Below are 18,049 nucleotides of genomic sequence, written 5' to 3'. Positions count from 1 at the left end.
CCTTGCCTCATAGAGTTTACATTCTAATGGAACTGCTCTGCAGAATGAGACATATATTTTTGGACATGGTTAATGAACACAAATGTGGGAATTAATTTTACTGATTTGTAAGTGATTTGTAACCAGGATTTTCCTTTTTTTTTTTTTTTTTAATCGTTCAGTGTAAAGAAGAGACAATAAATGCTTGTAAATAAATTATTTTAAAAATCCTTAAAATAACAAAAGTACAAATTGTAACTGTCACTTATTTATGTAGCCCTTATTTTTGACCCTTGACTATTATCTTTCAGGATAGAGAGCAAACCCAGAGGACTACTTAGCTAGTGTTCCAGGGCAGTGGCTAAATAGGTGACATCTACTCCAACCTTCACCCCCATCTCTGGCTGCTAATCCCTGCTACCCCTAGGCATAGAAAAGAGTGGCTTCTTTAATTACTCCTCCTCCTCTAAATACCATTAGATAATTTAAAATAGGCTGGAGGCTCAAAATAATTATTTGATAAGGAATTTTCTTAACTCTTGGATAATATAACTTTAGACCTAATAATTATATTGTTTATCTTATAATATATGAGAAAGGTCATCAAAAACAAACAAAAAAAGGTAAAAGAGGGATGATAGAGCCATCAAAAACAAACAAACAAAAAAAGATAAAAAAGGATGACAGAGCCAGTGCTGCCTTGGCAGAACTGAGGAATGCCTCTAGTGGGGTGGCAGGTGGATGGGAAGACACGGGCAGAAATCACAGAAAAGGGAAAACAAAAAGTAGGCTGTGATCTATCAATAAGGGTACAGATCCATACAAATGATGGTACACAATTCTTTTTGCTCCTGATATGGAACTGTCAGAGACAAAATGCACAGGCTTTGCAATTAAAAATGATCTCTCTGACCCAGACATTTTCCTTGCCTCATAATGTAAATAATTATGTACTGTTAATTCCAGGATTAAAAAAAGAAAAACAAGAAAATCAGCTGAATTGAATCCATGTGCTTGCATGACATTTACCCACTTAGTAAAATTTACCCACAAGTAGCTAGTTAATTATTTCTAATAGTCAAATAAATGGGGTTATACATAATATACATAATACAAATTAAAAAAATAAACCTCCCCCACAATTCTTTATGGGTTCAGGGAATTATATGAGTACATTTTAGAAAAGAACAAACATAAGTTTTCATAGTATACTACATTATTCAAATATATACTAGTCTTCATATTGTTATAAAATAAACACTCTCTCACAGGACAAACGGTTCAGGTGGGAGGATGAATAGGTGGGAAATTTAAACAGGGAAGGAGATCCTGCCTCTCTGTCCTGGGGTCATGGGGCTCTGCTCTGTCCTCCTCCAAACCAGCCTGTTTTAGAAGAATTGGGGTCTTGCCTCTGGGTTATCATATTTCAGAGACTTGCCTCAAAGAACCCTAGGCTCAAGATAATCCCTAAACAACAGCAGAACAGGCATTCACTTACGTCAAGTGCTGTTAAGGAGATGCTAAAAGACTTCTCTTTGAATTGGAAAAGGGAATGATGTCCATCAGTTGGGGAATGGCAGAACAAATCATGGTACATGAAGGTAATGAAATATTATTGTTCTATTAAAAAAATGCTGAACAAGCTGATTATAGAAAGGTCTGGAAAGACTTACATGAACTGATGCTGAGTGAAACAAGCAGAACCAGGAATACACTGTACACAATAACAGCAAAAATGTGCAATGATCAACTATCAAAGACTTGATTCTCAGTAGTTCAGTGATTGAAAGCAATCCCAATAGATTTTGGACAGAAAATGACATCTACATCCAGAAAAAGAATTAAGGATACTGAATGTAAATCAACACTTGGTCTGTTCACTTCTTTTTTCTGTCCTGATTTTTCTCTCTCAATATAGTTCATAAAACAATGTGTATTAAAAATAAACTAAAAAAAAGAGGAAAAAATGACTTCTCTGACAAAATTTGACTCTCTCACTAACTCTTCCACCACTAGGACAATCCTCATGGTTTCACTCATTCATGGTATCCTCCAAAAGACACGGAGTGTCACTAATACTATGACGGATACAAAGATGACAAGACACAGTTTTTACTCTCAGGGCATCTCTAGCTTGATGGTTGCTGAACCTCTTTCATTTTCCACAGTGACTATTCTAAAGCCTTTTTCAAGAAGTTGACTCATGTATTCATAACTGTCTTTTCCTCTCCATACATTACAATTAATAATCTAGTATTTTATCGAGAAGATTACAGTCATCTGACAGAAGCTTCTTCAATCGCTCCCTATGGACCTCAAATGCTTTTTTTCTTTCACTAGGTTATGGTTGATAAAGAGAAATTCCTGCTCCTTGGCCAGGATGCTTTTGATTCCATGTCTTCCCACCTCTTGCAGGGACTTGCTGTAGCAATGGTCTCCTTCCTCTCATCTATTTTTAACCTTTTTTCTCCTGGTTCCTACTTGTACCATCTCATAGGCCTGCAAACATACTTGGAGGTTTCCAGCTCTAAAAAAGCCCTTCTGTCCTAATCTGTCTAATGCATCTAGTTATCCCTTTTCCTCCCTTTTAATGCCAAATTTCTTTAAAATTTTGTCCCCATTGGGCTTCATTTCCTTCTCTGTACATTCTTTCTCCAAATTCTTATAACTGGTTTCTCCTCACTCTTTTTCAATGATTTCCTAAGCAGTATTCAATACATTTCCCCTTTTCTTTTTATTTCCTTTCCCCAATCCTCATCTGTAGCACCAGATGTTGTTACAAATCTTACTGAATGGCTTGACATCCATCCCTATCTGGTTCACCAAAGCAGCTTGGAGAAAGATGACTTGGAAATACCTAATAAATTGTCACCATCAAAAAGACAGCTTAACATCGTATACCCTACCAGTGGTGTGCTGGGGCAGCTTGATCTGGCTTACCAGAGCTAATTGTTAAGTTTTCCGTGTGAGTATTTACACCCTGGAAAGTGGCAAAAGCTACAAATTAGGCTTTGATTTATCATTCTATGGATTATATAGATTTAAGAAAGTGATGGAGAAATTATAATAATGAAGATTAAATTGAAGAATATATCTTGTGCACATTTGTTTTGGGGAGTTGGCTGTTCAACATGCCCTATTCTTGGTGGGTTAAAAAATCCACATTGAAAGGGCATCTTTTTAAATCCACATTAACAAAAAAGTTAATTTTATTTTAAATAATCTGGTTCTTTTTTAGGACTTCTGATAAAAATTTAGGTGAAAAGGTGAAAGAGGAAATGAAACAGAACTTCTGTGGGCTATATAGACCAGTTAGAGTCTTTGGACAAATGTACACTCTTCCCTCCTAAGATCATTACACAGAACTGAAATAATAAAAATAGCGAAGTATTGACCCTCCAATTTCATTGTTTTCACTTATAGTTGGTAAATTTTAGTTTAACTTATTTTTTCAAATGAACAGAACAATAGAGAAACAACAAAATCACTCTGAAGAAAACATATCTTTTAATGGAAAGGAAGTGACTTTTTGTGTTTGTAGTAGTTGAAATGATACATTTTACTAATAATAATGCATTTTGCTTAGTTAGATGGCCATATGCCCGCTCCTTTTAAAAAGAAAATATTTCTAAATGAGAAGTTTCTGATACAAACATTCTAGAGAACAATTTGGAACCATGCTCAAAGGGCTATAAAGCTGCATATCCTTTAACCTAGAAATACCACTACTAATTCTATATCCCAAAAAGATCACAGGAAAAGGAAAATGACCCATAACAAAAATATTTATACCAGCTCTTTTTGTAGTGGCAAAGAATTGGAAATTTGATGAGATGGCTATCAATTGTAGATGATGAATGAAATGGAATACTATCGTGCTATGAGAAATGAAGAGAATAATGCTTTCAGAAAAACCTGGGAAGACTTACATGAACTGATGGAAAGTGAAGTGAGCAGAATCAGAACAGTATACACAGCAACAGCAACACTGTGTGATGATCAACTGTGAATGGTAATACAACGATCCAAGAAAATTCTGAAGGATTTATGATGAAAAATGCTATCCACTTTCAGAGAAAGAATTGAGGGATTCTAAATACAGATTGTAGCACATTTTTTAAACTTTCTGCATTTTTCTTTTTTTGCAACATGACAAACAGAGAAATACCTTTTGCATAATTTCACATGTAAAACTGATATCACATTTCTTGCCTTCACAATGTATCGGGGAGCAGTGAAGGAGAGAGAGAATTTAGAACTCAAAAATTTTTTAAAATGAATGTTAAAATTAATACATAATAAGTGGGGGGGGAGAGAGAAGAAAATGTTTCACCTAGTTTAGAGATGCCAAAGAATACCTCTTTTTTGCCATTAAAACTTAGGCATCTAATGTGTCAAATGCTGGCTTAAGCCTAGTAAACAGTAGGAAAATTTTAGCAAAAATGTTTTTACTTAATAGTTAGCACACATGAATTAGTTAGCTAGTGGGTCTTAACCACCTGGCTGCCACTATCTTAGTGTTGCTAGTAGGCTTGGATCAATTAGTCACTGTAAAATTAAAGCTAAACATAGTGTTTTTTTTTCTCTTTGGGCCTAGTCCCTCTATTATTTATCTATCTGTATAGCTGCTTGAACAAAGTACTTCTTTGAGCAGAAAATTTTTATGACTTGACAACTGTGCAAAATAAAAAAAAAAAGGTGTGTGTGTATGTATGTGTGTGTGAGAGAAATATACATAATATAAAAAGCTGGAACATGTTTAAGATTGCATTTGAACTCAGGTTTTCCTGACTCCAGGCCAGTACTCTATCCACTGTGTCACCTAATTGAGTCGATGCCCATGTTTTCACCCAAGATAAACAAATATGTGGTACAGTAAAAACAGTGCTGAACTCGGCCTGAGTTTCCTCATCTGTTAAGTGTTGGAGATGAACTGGATGATCTTTGAGGCCCTTTTAAATTCCTTTACTATCATCTTAAGTGAGTGACAGGAAGCCTGGTTACATTATACACTGGAATTAACCCCAATCAATCTGATACTCCATTAAAATGTATTATATAGTCTTTTTCGCAAGTAGCTTTATGTTAGGTGACAATCAATAGCCATTATTCTGGGAAGGCACTTGAAAAGCCTATTTGTTTATAAATTAGGTTATATATTATATGCCAGAAATATTGTCCAGAAAAAGAATAATGTTATATCTCCTAAATTGAAGAAAAAATAATGAATATTACTTTAAATGTAATTAGATATTCTATTGCCTTATTTTTCAATAGGCACTAACTAATCTTTTCTGACTTGTGGAAAGTCTCATTACCCACAGACATATAACTTTTTCCTCTCTTTGAATAAAACAGAAGTGTGATCTCTGATTCAATACAGCCACTTTCTACATGAAAACTTTGCTAATTCCTCTATCGGTGTCCTTTCTCCCCCAATATATTTAATTTACTTTGCATATATGTTTATAAATATTTATATATGAATATGTTGTATTTCCTGATAGTGACTGTAAATTTTTTCCTCCTTTCCTTCCTTCCTTTCTTCCTTCCTTCCTTCCTTCCTAATACTTAGCACAATGTCTATAACAAAATAGGCACTATAAAAGGCTTGTTGAATATAATTGTAGTACAAATGTTATTACAGGGCTATTAAAAGATTTTCTTAGTCAGCCTGCCTGCTTTTCCAAACATTCTTCACACTAATTCTAGACTTGTCATAGATTTGTTCTTGTCATCTCTCCACTCAAAACCCTTCAAGGGTTTGCTATCATTTACTGAGTAAAGTTCACTCATACCACCCTTCCTTTCCACTCTCTTCTCATACCCTTTTCCCTCACATATAGTATTTTTCAGATAAACTGAATTATTTTCCACCTTCCCCTCATTCTCCTTTACACATATATGCCCTGCACTCTCTTTATACTGTACTTGGCTAATACTATTCTTATTTAAAATTACACAGACCTAAAGAATATATAACTATCAGCTGGGTTGCCACTAGGAAAAGCTATGAAACAGAGAAAACTTATATTGATTTTATATTTACCTTCTTTTTCAATGATAACTTTCTGTTGTTTCATGGTATTTCTAAAATCTCATCCATTTCTTCTTCCCCCAGCCGCCAAATAAGGTTCTATGGATAATTGCCTCCATACCTAAATGTCTTTGTATAAATAATTTTATATTTATTCATAAAATAAATTGTGACTTGCTTATTATGAACTCATAATAATCAACTCTTGGCTATTTCCACTAGAGAAAGGGGCCAATGACATACATAGTCATTAACTGCTGATAATCCCCAGACTGCTTATACTGTCCTGAAGAAAATGTTTTGAATAAGAGTGTCTCATGTTCTAGGAATTCATGAAAGTTCCTCATATTTTCTCCTTGTCTCTCATTCAAAGTTGGGAACAGAGATCATCACCTTTGGAACTGATACAAAACTAATCCAAGCAGAACTCTTTTCTAAGCTTGGTTTATATCTTCTTTCTCAGGGCAGGGAAAGAAGTTGGAGGTTTTAAAGTGCTATTCTCCAGCAACTAAGTCTGAATATGGGGTAGGAACCTCCAATTTTAAATAAAATAAAAGTAAATGGAAATGTAGGAATTTGTCATGGGTAAATTAGCCAAGAAGTCACTAACTAAAAGGGAAAAGTTAGAAGTCTTTGAGAAGTGAACATCAGTCAAAATATTAAGAATGATTACAACTGGTCTAACTAGGTGGTACAGTGGCCATGGCCAGAATGAGGAAGATCTGATTTAAATTCCAGCTTCAGATACTAGCTGTGTGATCCTGGCAAGTCATTTAACCTTCTCTCCCTTAGTTTTCTCATCTGTAAAATGAGCTGGAGAAGAAAATGGCAAACCACTCTAGTATCTTTGCCAAGAAAACTCCAAATGGGGTCATGAAGAGTAAGTTATGATTGAAATATTGGAACAACAACAATAATAACAAAAGCTCTTAAGTATACATAAGGAGTGAATTTGGTGGAGACAGTGTTACTGTGTCCCAGAAGTATCAGAGGGATGGACATTAAAAAGTTATACTATACTTGTACTTATAAAATCAAGGAAGACCAAGATATGCCTTCAATAATTTAAAGAAAAAAATTCACTAAAAATAAAATCTTTTTAAGTGTCAAAGACTATACTGACACATCTTTGCTTCCATTTTCTTATGAGTTCCTAAAATCAATGTTGAAAATATGAAAGGTACTGATAAGATTACTTTTTTTCTTCAAGGTCCCTTTCATACCCTATGGTTGGTCCTGCCCTTCCTTGTTCAATTTCCCTATATCTCTCCTATTCCTCCTTGAACCTTAGTTATTTGTGTGGTCAACCTTCCCCTTATTAGATAGGGGGATCTATCTATCTATCCCCCTTGAGGACAGGGTATATGTGATCTATCTTTGAATCCTTTGTACCTAATAAAATTATTTGCTCAGCCCAGGTACTTAAAATCTTGGTTAGATTTCTTGACTCAAGGAGGTATGCAAATAATCATCATTATATAGTTGTAGAATATTCCCAAAGCCAATAATATCCATTTCCATCTCTGTATATGACTATGTTTTTTAGCATGCTGTAGAGAGGCAGCAAGGTGAACAGCACTTCTTCTCCCTTTCCTAGAGAAATACCTTAAGAAGGCTATCTATAGTTGTTATTGAGACATTTGGTCGTGTATAATTCTATGAGACCTCAATGGAATTGTCCATGTTGTTTTCTTGTCAGACACTGGAATGTTTTGCCATTTCCTTCTCCAGGGTGCTCCATTTTACAGCTGAATAACTAAAGCAAATAGGAATTAAGTGACTTGCTCAAAGTCACACAGCTAATAAGTATCTGAGGCCAGATTTGAACTCAAATCTTCCCAATGCCAGGCCCAGTGCTCTCTCCATGTACTGTTTACCTGCCCCCACTTTGTTTCCTCTCATCCTTATTTTTATTTCCTATAGTGAATTTTTGAAATTCTCTATAGAATTTGAAAAATCCCTGTAGAAACTGGGTTCCTGATTTCATCTGCAGCTCCTTTCTCCAAAGTTATCAAATGATCTCTTAAACTGTCAAATTTAATGGTCTATTTTAGATGTTTATCCTTCTTCCCTCTGTAGTCTTTGACATTGACAATAACTGTTCTTTTTGATTCTCTTTCTTGATAGGTTTTCATGATAACACTCCTTCCTGGTTCTCCTACTGGTTATCTGATTGCTCCTTTTTGGTCTTTTCTGTTGGATATTCATTTAACTGGGGATGTTTCACAGGGTGCTGTCATGGGCCCTCTTCTTCTATACAATATAACTTGGTGATCTCATCAGCTTCCATGCTCATTTCTGTGTTGATGGTTCTTAGATCTACTCCATTAGGCCTAATTTTATTCCTCACCTCCAGATTCAGAACTCCAATTGTCTATTGGAAAGCTCAAACCAAACATCCTAGAGACATCTTAAATCTGACATGAGCAAAACTTAATTCATTATTACTCTCCTCAAATCCCTTCAGTCCTCCTCTCACCACCTAACTTCCTTCTTACCACCAAGGACACCCCCATCCTTCAGGTTCACGATGTCAGTCCTTGATTCCTCACGTCCCCTTCCCCCTCTCCATCCAATCTGTTGCCAAGGCCTGTTGCTTTCATCTTTGTAAAATCTTTTACCTAAGCCCCCTTTCTGTCCTCTGTCACTGTAGTCTCCCTGGGGTACACCCTCATTCCTGCCAGCCTGGACTATTCCAGCAGTCTGTTGGTTGGGCTCTCTCATCACTCTAGTCTATTATCCATCTAGCTGTCAGTGTGATCTTTCCAAAGTGCAAATCTGGCCACGTCATCTTCCTTCTCCTCATCTCCCGTTGGAGATGCTCCAATGGCATTTAAAGCCTTCTATAAAGAAGGTCCCGCCTAGTTTTCCAGACTTCTTACACTTGATTCTCTCTGACATACTCTGCGATCCAATGACATTGCCTCCCTGTTCCCTGAATAAGATGCTCAAATCTCAAATCTCTGTCTACTCTTACTGGTTGGTCCTCATTTTTTGCCACTTAGCTTCCTTCAAGCCCCGGCTATAATCATATTCTCTATAGTGTGTTAAAATTTTATCTTGTTCTAGTCCCCTTGGCTATTCTCCATGTCTCTAGTAATACAACCAATATAAATGGTCAATAATATGCTAGCTAAGATGATGAACATCATATATAAACTGTCCCAAAGATCAAAGAAACGTAATTTGCAGTTATGTCATATGTTAACCATAAATGTACTGAAATTAGGGGAAACCATCTAGGTTTTTCTATCAGGGCCTTTTGGTCCTATGATAATATAAATATCAGACAAGTTCCAGGAATCAGTAGTAAGACCAAGAGAACACCAAATATATTTTAATTTTAAGATGATGTGGATGTATTAATTTTAAAGTTTTGCCAAAAATTTTGAAATGATTTGGACATATTAATGAACTAACCCCAAGGTAACATGGATAAGAGCTTCCCCCCAAACCCTATAAAAATGAGATCTCAATGCTCCCCTCATTTCATAATTTCATAAATTAATTAACAATTCATCTAGGAAATCTTTCCAGATCCCCCTTGATACCACACTTTTCCTTTTGTTGATTATCTACAATTTATAGATCTTGTGTGAACATAGATATTTTTATATAATTTCTCCTATGAAACTGTGAGCTCCTTGAGAACAGGGACTATCTTTTGCCCTTTGTTTGAGTATCACCAATGTTTAGTATAGTGCCTGGCACACAGTAAGTATTTAATAAATGCTTACTGAATAATTAAATAGAATGTTGGACTTGGAACCAGCAAGACTTGTATGCAAAATCATCCTTAGGCAGCTATTAGGTCTGTGAGCTTAGCAAACCCCTTAACTGCTCTGTGCCTCAGTTTCCACACTTGTATAATGAAGGGATTGCAGTTGAAAGCATTTCCAGTGCTAAGTCTATGATTTTAGTTATGTGAGGAAAGAGCATAATCAGGGTTGGAACTTATACCTTTTCTTATACAACAGCTTTATTGGACTCTTTGGACCATGATAAACTTCATCAGTCCAGTAGCATGAAAATGTCTCTAGTTCAGGTGAACGGCACTTGGTATACTGAGGCTTCCCAGAAGGTTCTGCAAAACAGAACAGAAAAAAAAGGATGAATCCATTATTAGCAAAATAATAAATATATGAAGACAAACTTATTTTTGAAGAATCAAAAGCAACTTTAAAAAGTCAACTGAAACAAGACAAGAATACTTTCATTATCTTAGTCTATTATATCTAGGAGTCAATGGGAAGCTTTGGTAGATTTAAAAAAAATTTTGGATTAAGTTTTTACATCATGCAGCCTTACTGCAAGTTTCTACCCAAATTTTGGGAGCACACAATTCAATCATTTAGAAAAACATGGCTTTTACTTTCCTCTTCTTTGGCTCTAGGTTGAAACAAAGGAACAATTTCAAGACTTCATTTTAATTTAAGTTACTCAAAGAGGAAAAACAAGCAGTATGGGAAAAAGAATACTGGAGAGGAGCCAGAAAATCAACAAATTACTTTACAATCCTGTTAATTCTATTGCATAGATGCTCATTGAGCATTACTATGTACAAAACACTGTACATAAATATAATAGACTACATGATAGGTATAAAACAAGTGGTTATAGGAAATCTGAGGATGATGGTCTTAGCCCCAGGGTGGATTAGGGAAGCCTTCATGGAGAAAGTAGCATTTGAAATGTGCTTTATTTTTTTTCCAATAAATTTTATTTTTCCAAATACATGCAACGATAGTTTTCAACATTGTTCTTTGCAAAATCTTACATTCCAGGTTTTTCTCCCTCTTCCTTCCCCAAGAGAGCAAGCAATCTGATATAGATTAAACATGTGCAATTCTTTTAAACGTGCGAAAATAAAAAATTCAAATAATAATTAAAATAAGAAATCTTAAAAATAAGAAATTCAAAAGGTTAAGAGAGGGAAGGAAAGCATTCCAGCTATTCAAGGAACAGTATGAGCAAAAGCATGGAGGGAATAAATTTCAGGAAATGTTTAGGAAAGAAATTAACACATTTTGACTAAAGCATAGAATACATGAAATTAAATGATATAAGACTAAGGTTGGAAAGTTAATGAGGTATCAGATTTAAATATAGGGAGATCTCAACTTGTGTAAAAGGGCATCTCTGAAAATATCTGAACAAAAACCAGAAATTCTATATACCTAGAATATTCTCTATATCTCTTAATCTTTTACATTTCTACCTATAATCTATAGCAAGGGTTAGCAAACTAGGACTGGTGGGACAAATCTTGCCTAATGCTTGTTTTTGTACAGTTTGAGAGCTAAAGTTGATTTACATTTACTATTCTTAGCTTTTAAGCTTTGTAGACGCAGACAATGGGCCAGATTTGGCCCTCACTCTGTAGTTTGTTGATCCTTGATTTTGAGCCTAATTCAAACTTAAAGATTTGAGGCAGGAGAGAGTGGAAGTAGCAAGAACTTCTCATAATAGTCCAAGGTGGTGGAAATGAGTTCCTTTAGATGAGAAGTAACAGTTGGAATACAAATGAAGAGACTGATACCAGACGGAATTAACAGTATGTAAATGATTAGATAGAGGCGGTGAAGGAGAAAGAATAAGCAAAATTGATATGAAAATTTTGACTACTAAAGTTTTTGGTAAAAGATAATGTTTGACTTTGGACATATTAAGTTTAAGGTGCCTATGGAATAACCAGATAGAGGATGTCAAAGCCAATTAGAGATATGGGTCTAGAATTCAGAAAAAAGAGGCCAAAATTAGGGATGCAGATTTGGAAGTCCTTTGTATAAACATAAGGTCCATGAATTTGCTTTTTAATATTTTGAGCACAATATTTCAATATAGATGTTATTCTTTATAACGTCATTTTCTGCATTTAAAACACTTAACAGTCCATAAAAATAAAAAAGATTTAGAACTTGTGAGTTAGAGGAAATAGTAAAAGCCATAGGAATAAATGAGATTGACAAAGAGAATATGTACAGAAAAATGACTGTGTTAAGATCATAGGGGAGCATTAAATTTCAAGGAGTGGGGAACAGAACAAGGATCCAGGAGCTAGGAAAAAAGTATTGATCAGGTAGAATGAGAACTCTTCTATTGGTCCTGTCTTTGAAGCCAAAGGACAAGAGATAATCATTAGGAGGGGTCATCAACAGTATCCAAGGCTCCAGAAGGGTTAAGTATGATGCAGACTGAGATTTGATTAGAGGATTATCATCGTCCTTTAGGAGGACAGTTTTGTAAAGTGGTAGGGAAAGAAACCAGATTTCAAGGGTGTTGAGAATGTGAGGTTATAGAGGTAAAATGTGGAGAAATTTTTTTCAAGAAGTTTAACACTTTAGAAACTGAGTATATTTTACAACATAGCATTTTTACTCTTTATATGTATTATACATATGAAATTTAACACTGGAGATGAAAAAAAGAAAAGAGAAAGTAGCTAGTTTCTATAGAAAGTTAAGGGAAGATTTTTTTTTTTCTTTTAGGATTTAGGACACCTGAGCACATTTGTTAGGTATATGGGAAAAAAAATCATTGGAAAGTAATTGATGGATTTGCATGAAAGATAGGAAAAAATGGAAGGAGTCAAGTTTTGGAAGGCCAGAGGGGATGGAATAAACAGTATAGATAAAAGAATTATCTTTTCCTCACTGATCCTTAGACATCTTCTGTAAACTAAAAAGGTTGAATTAAATTGTTTCTAAGATTCCTTTCAGATCTAAAGTTTTAGGATATTCTTTAGTAAATCCTGTCCAGATCTCAATGGGATTTTAGAGATCATTTACCCATCTATGGCTAACTTCTAGTCCAATCTCCTCATTTTAAAAATGATGTCCAAATGGGCAAAGAATCTAAAGTCCTAGATTCTAGATGCAGTGCTCTTTCCCTCACCATCTTGGAAAAATGCAATGCTATAACTCTTAAAGTCATCATTTGAACTCTGATGCTACCACTGAATGATAAGAACTAAATTTCACTCCATTACATAAATTATCTATAAACAAAAGATAGAAAGTACAAGTAACCTCAGGCTCCTTTATTTCTTTTGTATTATACAAGTTGCAAAAGAGGAGGGATGTGTTAGTAAATGCTTAGCAACCACTTCTGGGGAGGGGGATAGTCACAGAACACACTTTTATTGGCATTTTCTCCATCACTCTGTTAAGACCATCAAGAATGCAATCAACCAAGTCATGATTTGTAATGTCTGCTAATTTCCAAGGTGTAAATGTTCACAGTGAAAATTCTCACTTCAAAAAGATGGCAACATTTATGTCATTCCTCATAATACAAGCCAATAAGAAAAGTGACTTTTGTTAATTTTTAAAAATTCCTGAATGTTGTAAATTGTAAAAATCAATTCTAAACCCCATTTTGTTTTTTTAAACTTAGAATAGTATTGCGTTTCTGTTTTTTCTTAACTCCAGATGTATGGAAAGTTGCATATTCTCTTTCCATCTTGAGCCAAGGACAGGAAATTCATGGTTATGGTGTTAATGTGATGAAGTGTGTACCAACATGTGGTGCACTGACATGCACATGTCATGAGGGAAGCTTCATTTTGCAGTGTACCGGGTTGTGACAATCCCTAGGGTTAGAGGAGGAGGCAAGTGAGACATGTTTGGGGTTCATAAAACAAATTTAAAATACACATCAACTATTCTAAGAATGCATGTCATTGTAATGGAGAGGAGGATTTGTTGCAAGCATGTATTCTTTTTTCAGGTGCAAAATTAGCTAGATTACCATTTACAAATTTGATCTCATGTTCTTTCGGTACATGCTCTTCCTAGAATGTATAATTAGATGGCAAGTTTTTTATTCTGCCCTGTAAAAGGAAATTCTAATAATGTTCAATATTTGTTGAGTTCAGAATCAGAAGAAAATTAAATTTAAAAAATTAAGTATCTCAAGAGATTGGTGGAAAAATCAGTTTCAAAGATTTGAGTTTTATCTGAAGCACTAGCAAAAATATCTCTAATTTAAGACTCAAAGACCTATACCTTGAAGGCTATTAGGTGGCCCAAAATTAGAGCACTAGAGTCAGGAAGAATTGAGTTCACATCTTACGTCAATACATTCACTAGCTGTGTGATCCTGGGCAAATCACTTAAAAGCTGTCTGCCTCAGTTTCCTCAACCGTAAGATAAGGATGATAAAAGCATATGACTCTCAAGGTTGTGAGGATTAAATGAAATAATATATGTAAAGGCCTTGGCATGGTACCTGGCATATTTTTCTTATTTAATTGTTTCAATTATATTCAAATCTTTTTGATCCCATTTGGGGTTTTCTTGACAAAGATACTGGAATAATTTGCCATTTTTTTCTCTGAATCATTTTTGTGGATGAGGAAACTGAGGCAAATGGGCTCAAGTGACTTGACCAGGGTCACACAGCCAGTGAATATTTGGGACCATTTTTTAAAGTCATAAAGATGGGTCTTTCTGAGTGCAGTTCTGGCATTCTATACTATACCATCTAGATGCCCTACCTGGCATATATTGGGGTGGTCAGAAAATCCGGGTTTCCTTATACTTTCAGTATAACTAATATGCCTTTTAGTATATTTATTTAATTTTGTTTTGTCTTAGCTTTTTAAATGAGTTATCTGCATCTTCCCATTTCTGTGCAACTGTAGCTTGCAAATGTTAAGTCACTTTTTGCTTCTCTGTCTTTTGGAAAGAATGAGTCAAAGTTTATTCTTTAACAGGTCCTATTAATCCAGGGCAAACAATCCTTGGTGAGTGAGACTTGATAGGTGGAAAAATAGAATATTGGAATGAAACAGAAAATCTTACTTTTTGACTAAAGAAACTCGCTACTTAGAATTTTTGAAAAAAAGAAGGTAAAAATAAATGTTTTTGAAATCTTTGAGGACATATATATCATATTAATTAAGGTTCTACATGAATAAAGAATAAATTGGGCAGAAAAAAATAGAATAGCAACCAAAATGTCCCAAATCAGACTCTGACTAAGGAAAGGGGCAAAATCTTTTTCTTCTTATTTTTTCTTAAAGCCTTTTATTTTTCAAAATATATACATAGATAATTAAACATGTTGAAAATATATGCTAAATCAAAAAAAATATATATATATACAATGACCTTGCTGCACAAGAAAAATCAGATCAAAAAGAAAAAAATGAGAAAGAAAATAAAATATAAGTAAACAACAACAAAAAGAGTGAAACTTCACTCAGTTTTCATAGCAGTCTCTCTGGGTGTAGATGGCTTTCTTCATCATAACATCATTGGAACAGGCCTCAATCATTTCATTGTTGAAAAGAGCCACGAAGAACAAAATTCTGTTGTCCTAGCAAGCATTTTGTTTTAACTCTTAAAATTGAGGGAACCATAGAACAGGAATGATAGAACTTGGAGTTGTAAGTTCTCTAAGTACTTAGTAAGATCTTTTAGAGATCATCTAATTAAACTGCCTCATTTTATAGCTGAAGTCTAGAGAGGCTAAATGACTTCTTGGTCCAAAGTTACATAAACAGCAGAGTTGTTTTGTGTACCTCCATCTGGTCTAAATTCTTGGGAATGTGCATTAGTAATTGACTAATAGATCTTGAATTTATCAAAAAAGTTGGAAGAAATGATCCCTACTATTATGCTACTGTTTTTATAGATGCAAATAGCAAACTATAGACATCTGGGCATAGTGGATAGAGGGCTAACCTTGAGGGCCAGAAAATCTGGGTTCAAGATCTAGCTCTGACACAGAAGTCCTGTGGCCATGAGCAAGTTAATTAACAAATCAGCAACAACAGAAGCCTGTGTTACTTCCCTATCTCCCAAGAAGATATAATGAAGTCCATTTACTTTGCCAGTCTCCTCTGGAAAAGAAAAGGACCCCAAGGTTTGATACTATCCTGATGCTGAGATACTATTTCATAAATTAAGTTGCTTTATTACAACATTATTTTAGAACATGAATTATTCAGTTTTGCACCTGTCTTATACCAAAATCTGCCCTTTATTCTCCTGCTGTCTGTGATCCAGCAATCCTAATCTCTCTCTCACTGAATTTAGACTGTTCCCACTTGGACCCTGGGCTCTAATAGGTGAGTTTTCTGGGTGGAATGAGGTCACCATACTCCTGGCTGATCATTTCTAAATCATGCTTCTAAATCTGACTGCCTTCCTTCATCTTCTACCCCAAATGAAATGAATTTAGCCATAAATCAGTGAATCTAAAATGTGGAAACAGAAGGAAGGGACATATATACCTTCAAAAGTTTTCCTTTCAAAAAATTTACAAAATTAAAAAAAAAATCAAACCAGGATCTCATTTGCTTAGAAACTGTTGTTTCTTTGACCACTTTGCTCAGTTAGTCAGTCAAGTAGTATTTATTAAGTGTCAGGCATGTTGCTAAGCACCAGGGATACAAAGAAAAGGAAAATATAGTCCTGCTCCCAAGGAGTTCACAGTCTAATGAGGGATTCAATATTTAATAAATTGTTTACAAATGTGTGTGTGTGTGTGTGTGTGTGTGTGTGTGTGTGTGTGTGTGTGTGTAGGATAAATGGGGAATAATCAACAGAGAGGACATCAGAATTAAGGGGGATCTGGAATGGCTTCTTGTAAAAAGTTAGAGTTTAGCTGGTATTTGAAGGAATCCAGGGAAACTAGGAGGCAGAAAGAGGAGAAATAATAGTCAGAGAAAATGTCCACAGTTGGGAGATGGAGTGTCTTACGCAAGGAACAACAAGAAAGTCAGTGTCATTGGATCACTGTGTGTATGTGTACGTATGTGAAGTAAGATTGTTGTTTGTGAGGAGTACGAGAAGTTAGGTTTCCATAGATATTGTCAAAACAGGATTAAGGGAAGAGTAAAATATTTTGTTAAGCTATTTCAAACCAATCATCATGTGAGTCAGGAATTGACTAAATAACAAAATTCCTGACAAAGGGGCCCAAGCCTAAAGCAGCCTAAACTGGCTAGAGTCAGTGACAGGACAGAAGCCTTTTGCTATGGAATGGGTGAATAAAAAGAATTGTAAATCTGGCCAATTGTAACTAATTCAGATTGTAAATCTGACCAATTATAACTAAGACTGTAAATCCAACCAATTGTAACGGATAAAATCTGAATTTTATTATTTTATTTTACAATTATAGAATTGTAACCAATTTGGGTTATAAATCCCAACCAATTGTAACTAATTTGGATTATAAATCCAACCAATTGTAACTAGCTCAGATTATAAATCCAACCAATTGTAGTTAACTTGGATTATAAATCCAACCAATTGTAACTTTAACTAAATCCAACCAATTGTAACTAACTCAGATAATAAATCTGACCAATTGTAATTAACTCAGATTATAAATCTAACCAATTGTAACTCTAACTAAATTTGACCAATCTGCAACTGACTAAATCTAACCAATTATAAATAACTCAGATTTTAAATCCAAATAATCTGAACTTGGAGGGAGGGGTAAGAAACTGAATTAACAGTATAAAGCTTGTTCCTGCTTCTGCATTCAGTGTGTCTCATTCATAAGCATACTCATTTCTCAGGAGAATCGCTGAATAAAGGATGCTTCTCTCACTCTAAAAGAGCATTGGTTGTAACATTACTCTTGTACCAGTTTGCAACTGGGGAACTGCTGGCCAGTGGCAGCTCATTCTGGGCTGAATTCTACTGAGTCTTTTGATAACATCCTTCAATCTCAAAGAAGACCAATGATATCAGGAGGGAGGTGTCTTGATTCACAAGTGAACTGGACTTAAGTGAGACAGAGCAGTACAAAACTATTAGCTCATTTTCTGCTTCTGTCATCAGAGTCCAGTGGCAAGTCTTAGGTTAGGAGGACTGGTGATGACTCTAGATGCAGTGGCCTTGTAAAGCTAGAGCTTTCCTAAGTTTCAGTTGTTTGAGTTAACACCTATTCAGTTGTTAAAGGGTTGGTAAGAAGTGAAGCAGAAGATAGCCTAGCTTATCTCCACAAAAGACTGAGTCTGGGAGGGAAGACTGAGTTTCTGTCTTGAACAGAAACTATTGTTACTTACAG

At 35.0% G+C, this 18,049-nt stretch overlaps 1 protein-coding gene across 4 annotated transcripts in view; it reads right to left on the bottom strand.

The window, feature by feature from the left end:
• The window catches only part of GHR (growth hormone receptor), a 300,535-nt gene that overhangs the window by 27,429 nt on the left and 255,057 nt on the right, over positions 1–18,049 (bottom strand). For all 4 annotated transcript variants that reach the window (XM_051990406.1, XM_051990431.1, XM_051990422.1 and 1 more), the window contains one exon: positions 9,977–10,100. In XM_051990406.1, the coding sequence (XP_051846366.1) occupies positions 9,977–10,100 (124 nt within the window). The remainder of the gene's footprint in view (positions 1–9,976; positions 10,101–18,049) is intronic.

The sequence above is a fragment of the Antechinus flavipes genome, chromosome 1, assembly GCF_016432865.1.
Source record: "Antechinus flavipes isolate AdamAnt ecotype Samford, QLD, Australia chromosome 1, AdamAnt_v2, whole genome shotgun sequence".
NCBI lineage: Eukaryota > Metazoa > Chordata > Mammalia > Dasyuromorphia > Dasyuridae > Antechinus > Antechinus flavipes.
The sequence above is the reverse complement of the archived record's forward strand: the minus strand, read 5'-3'. Positions and strand labels throughout refer to the sequence as shown.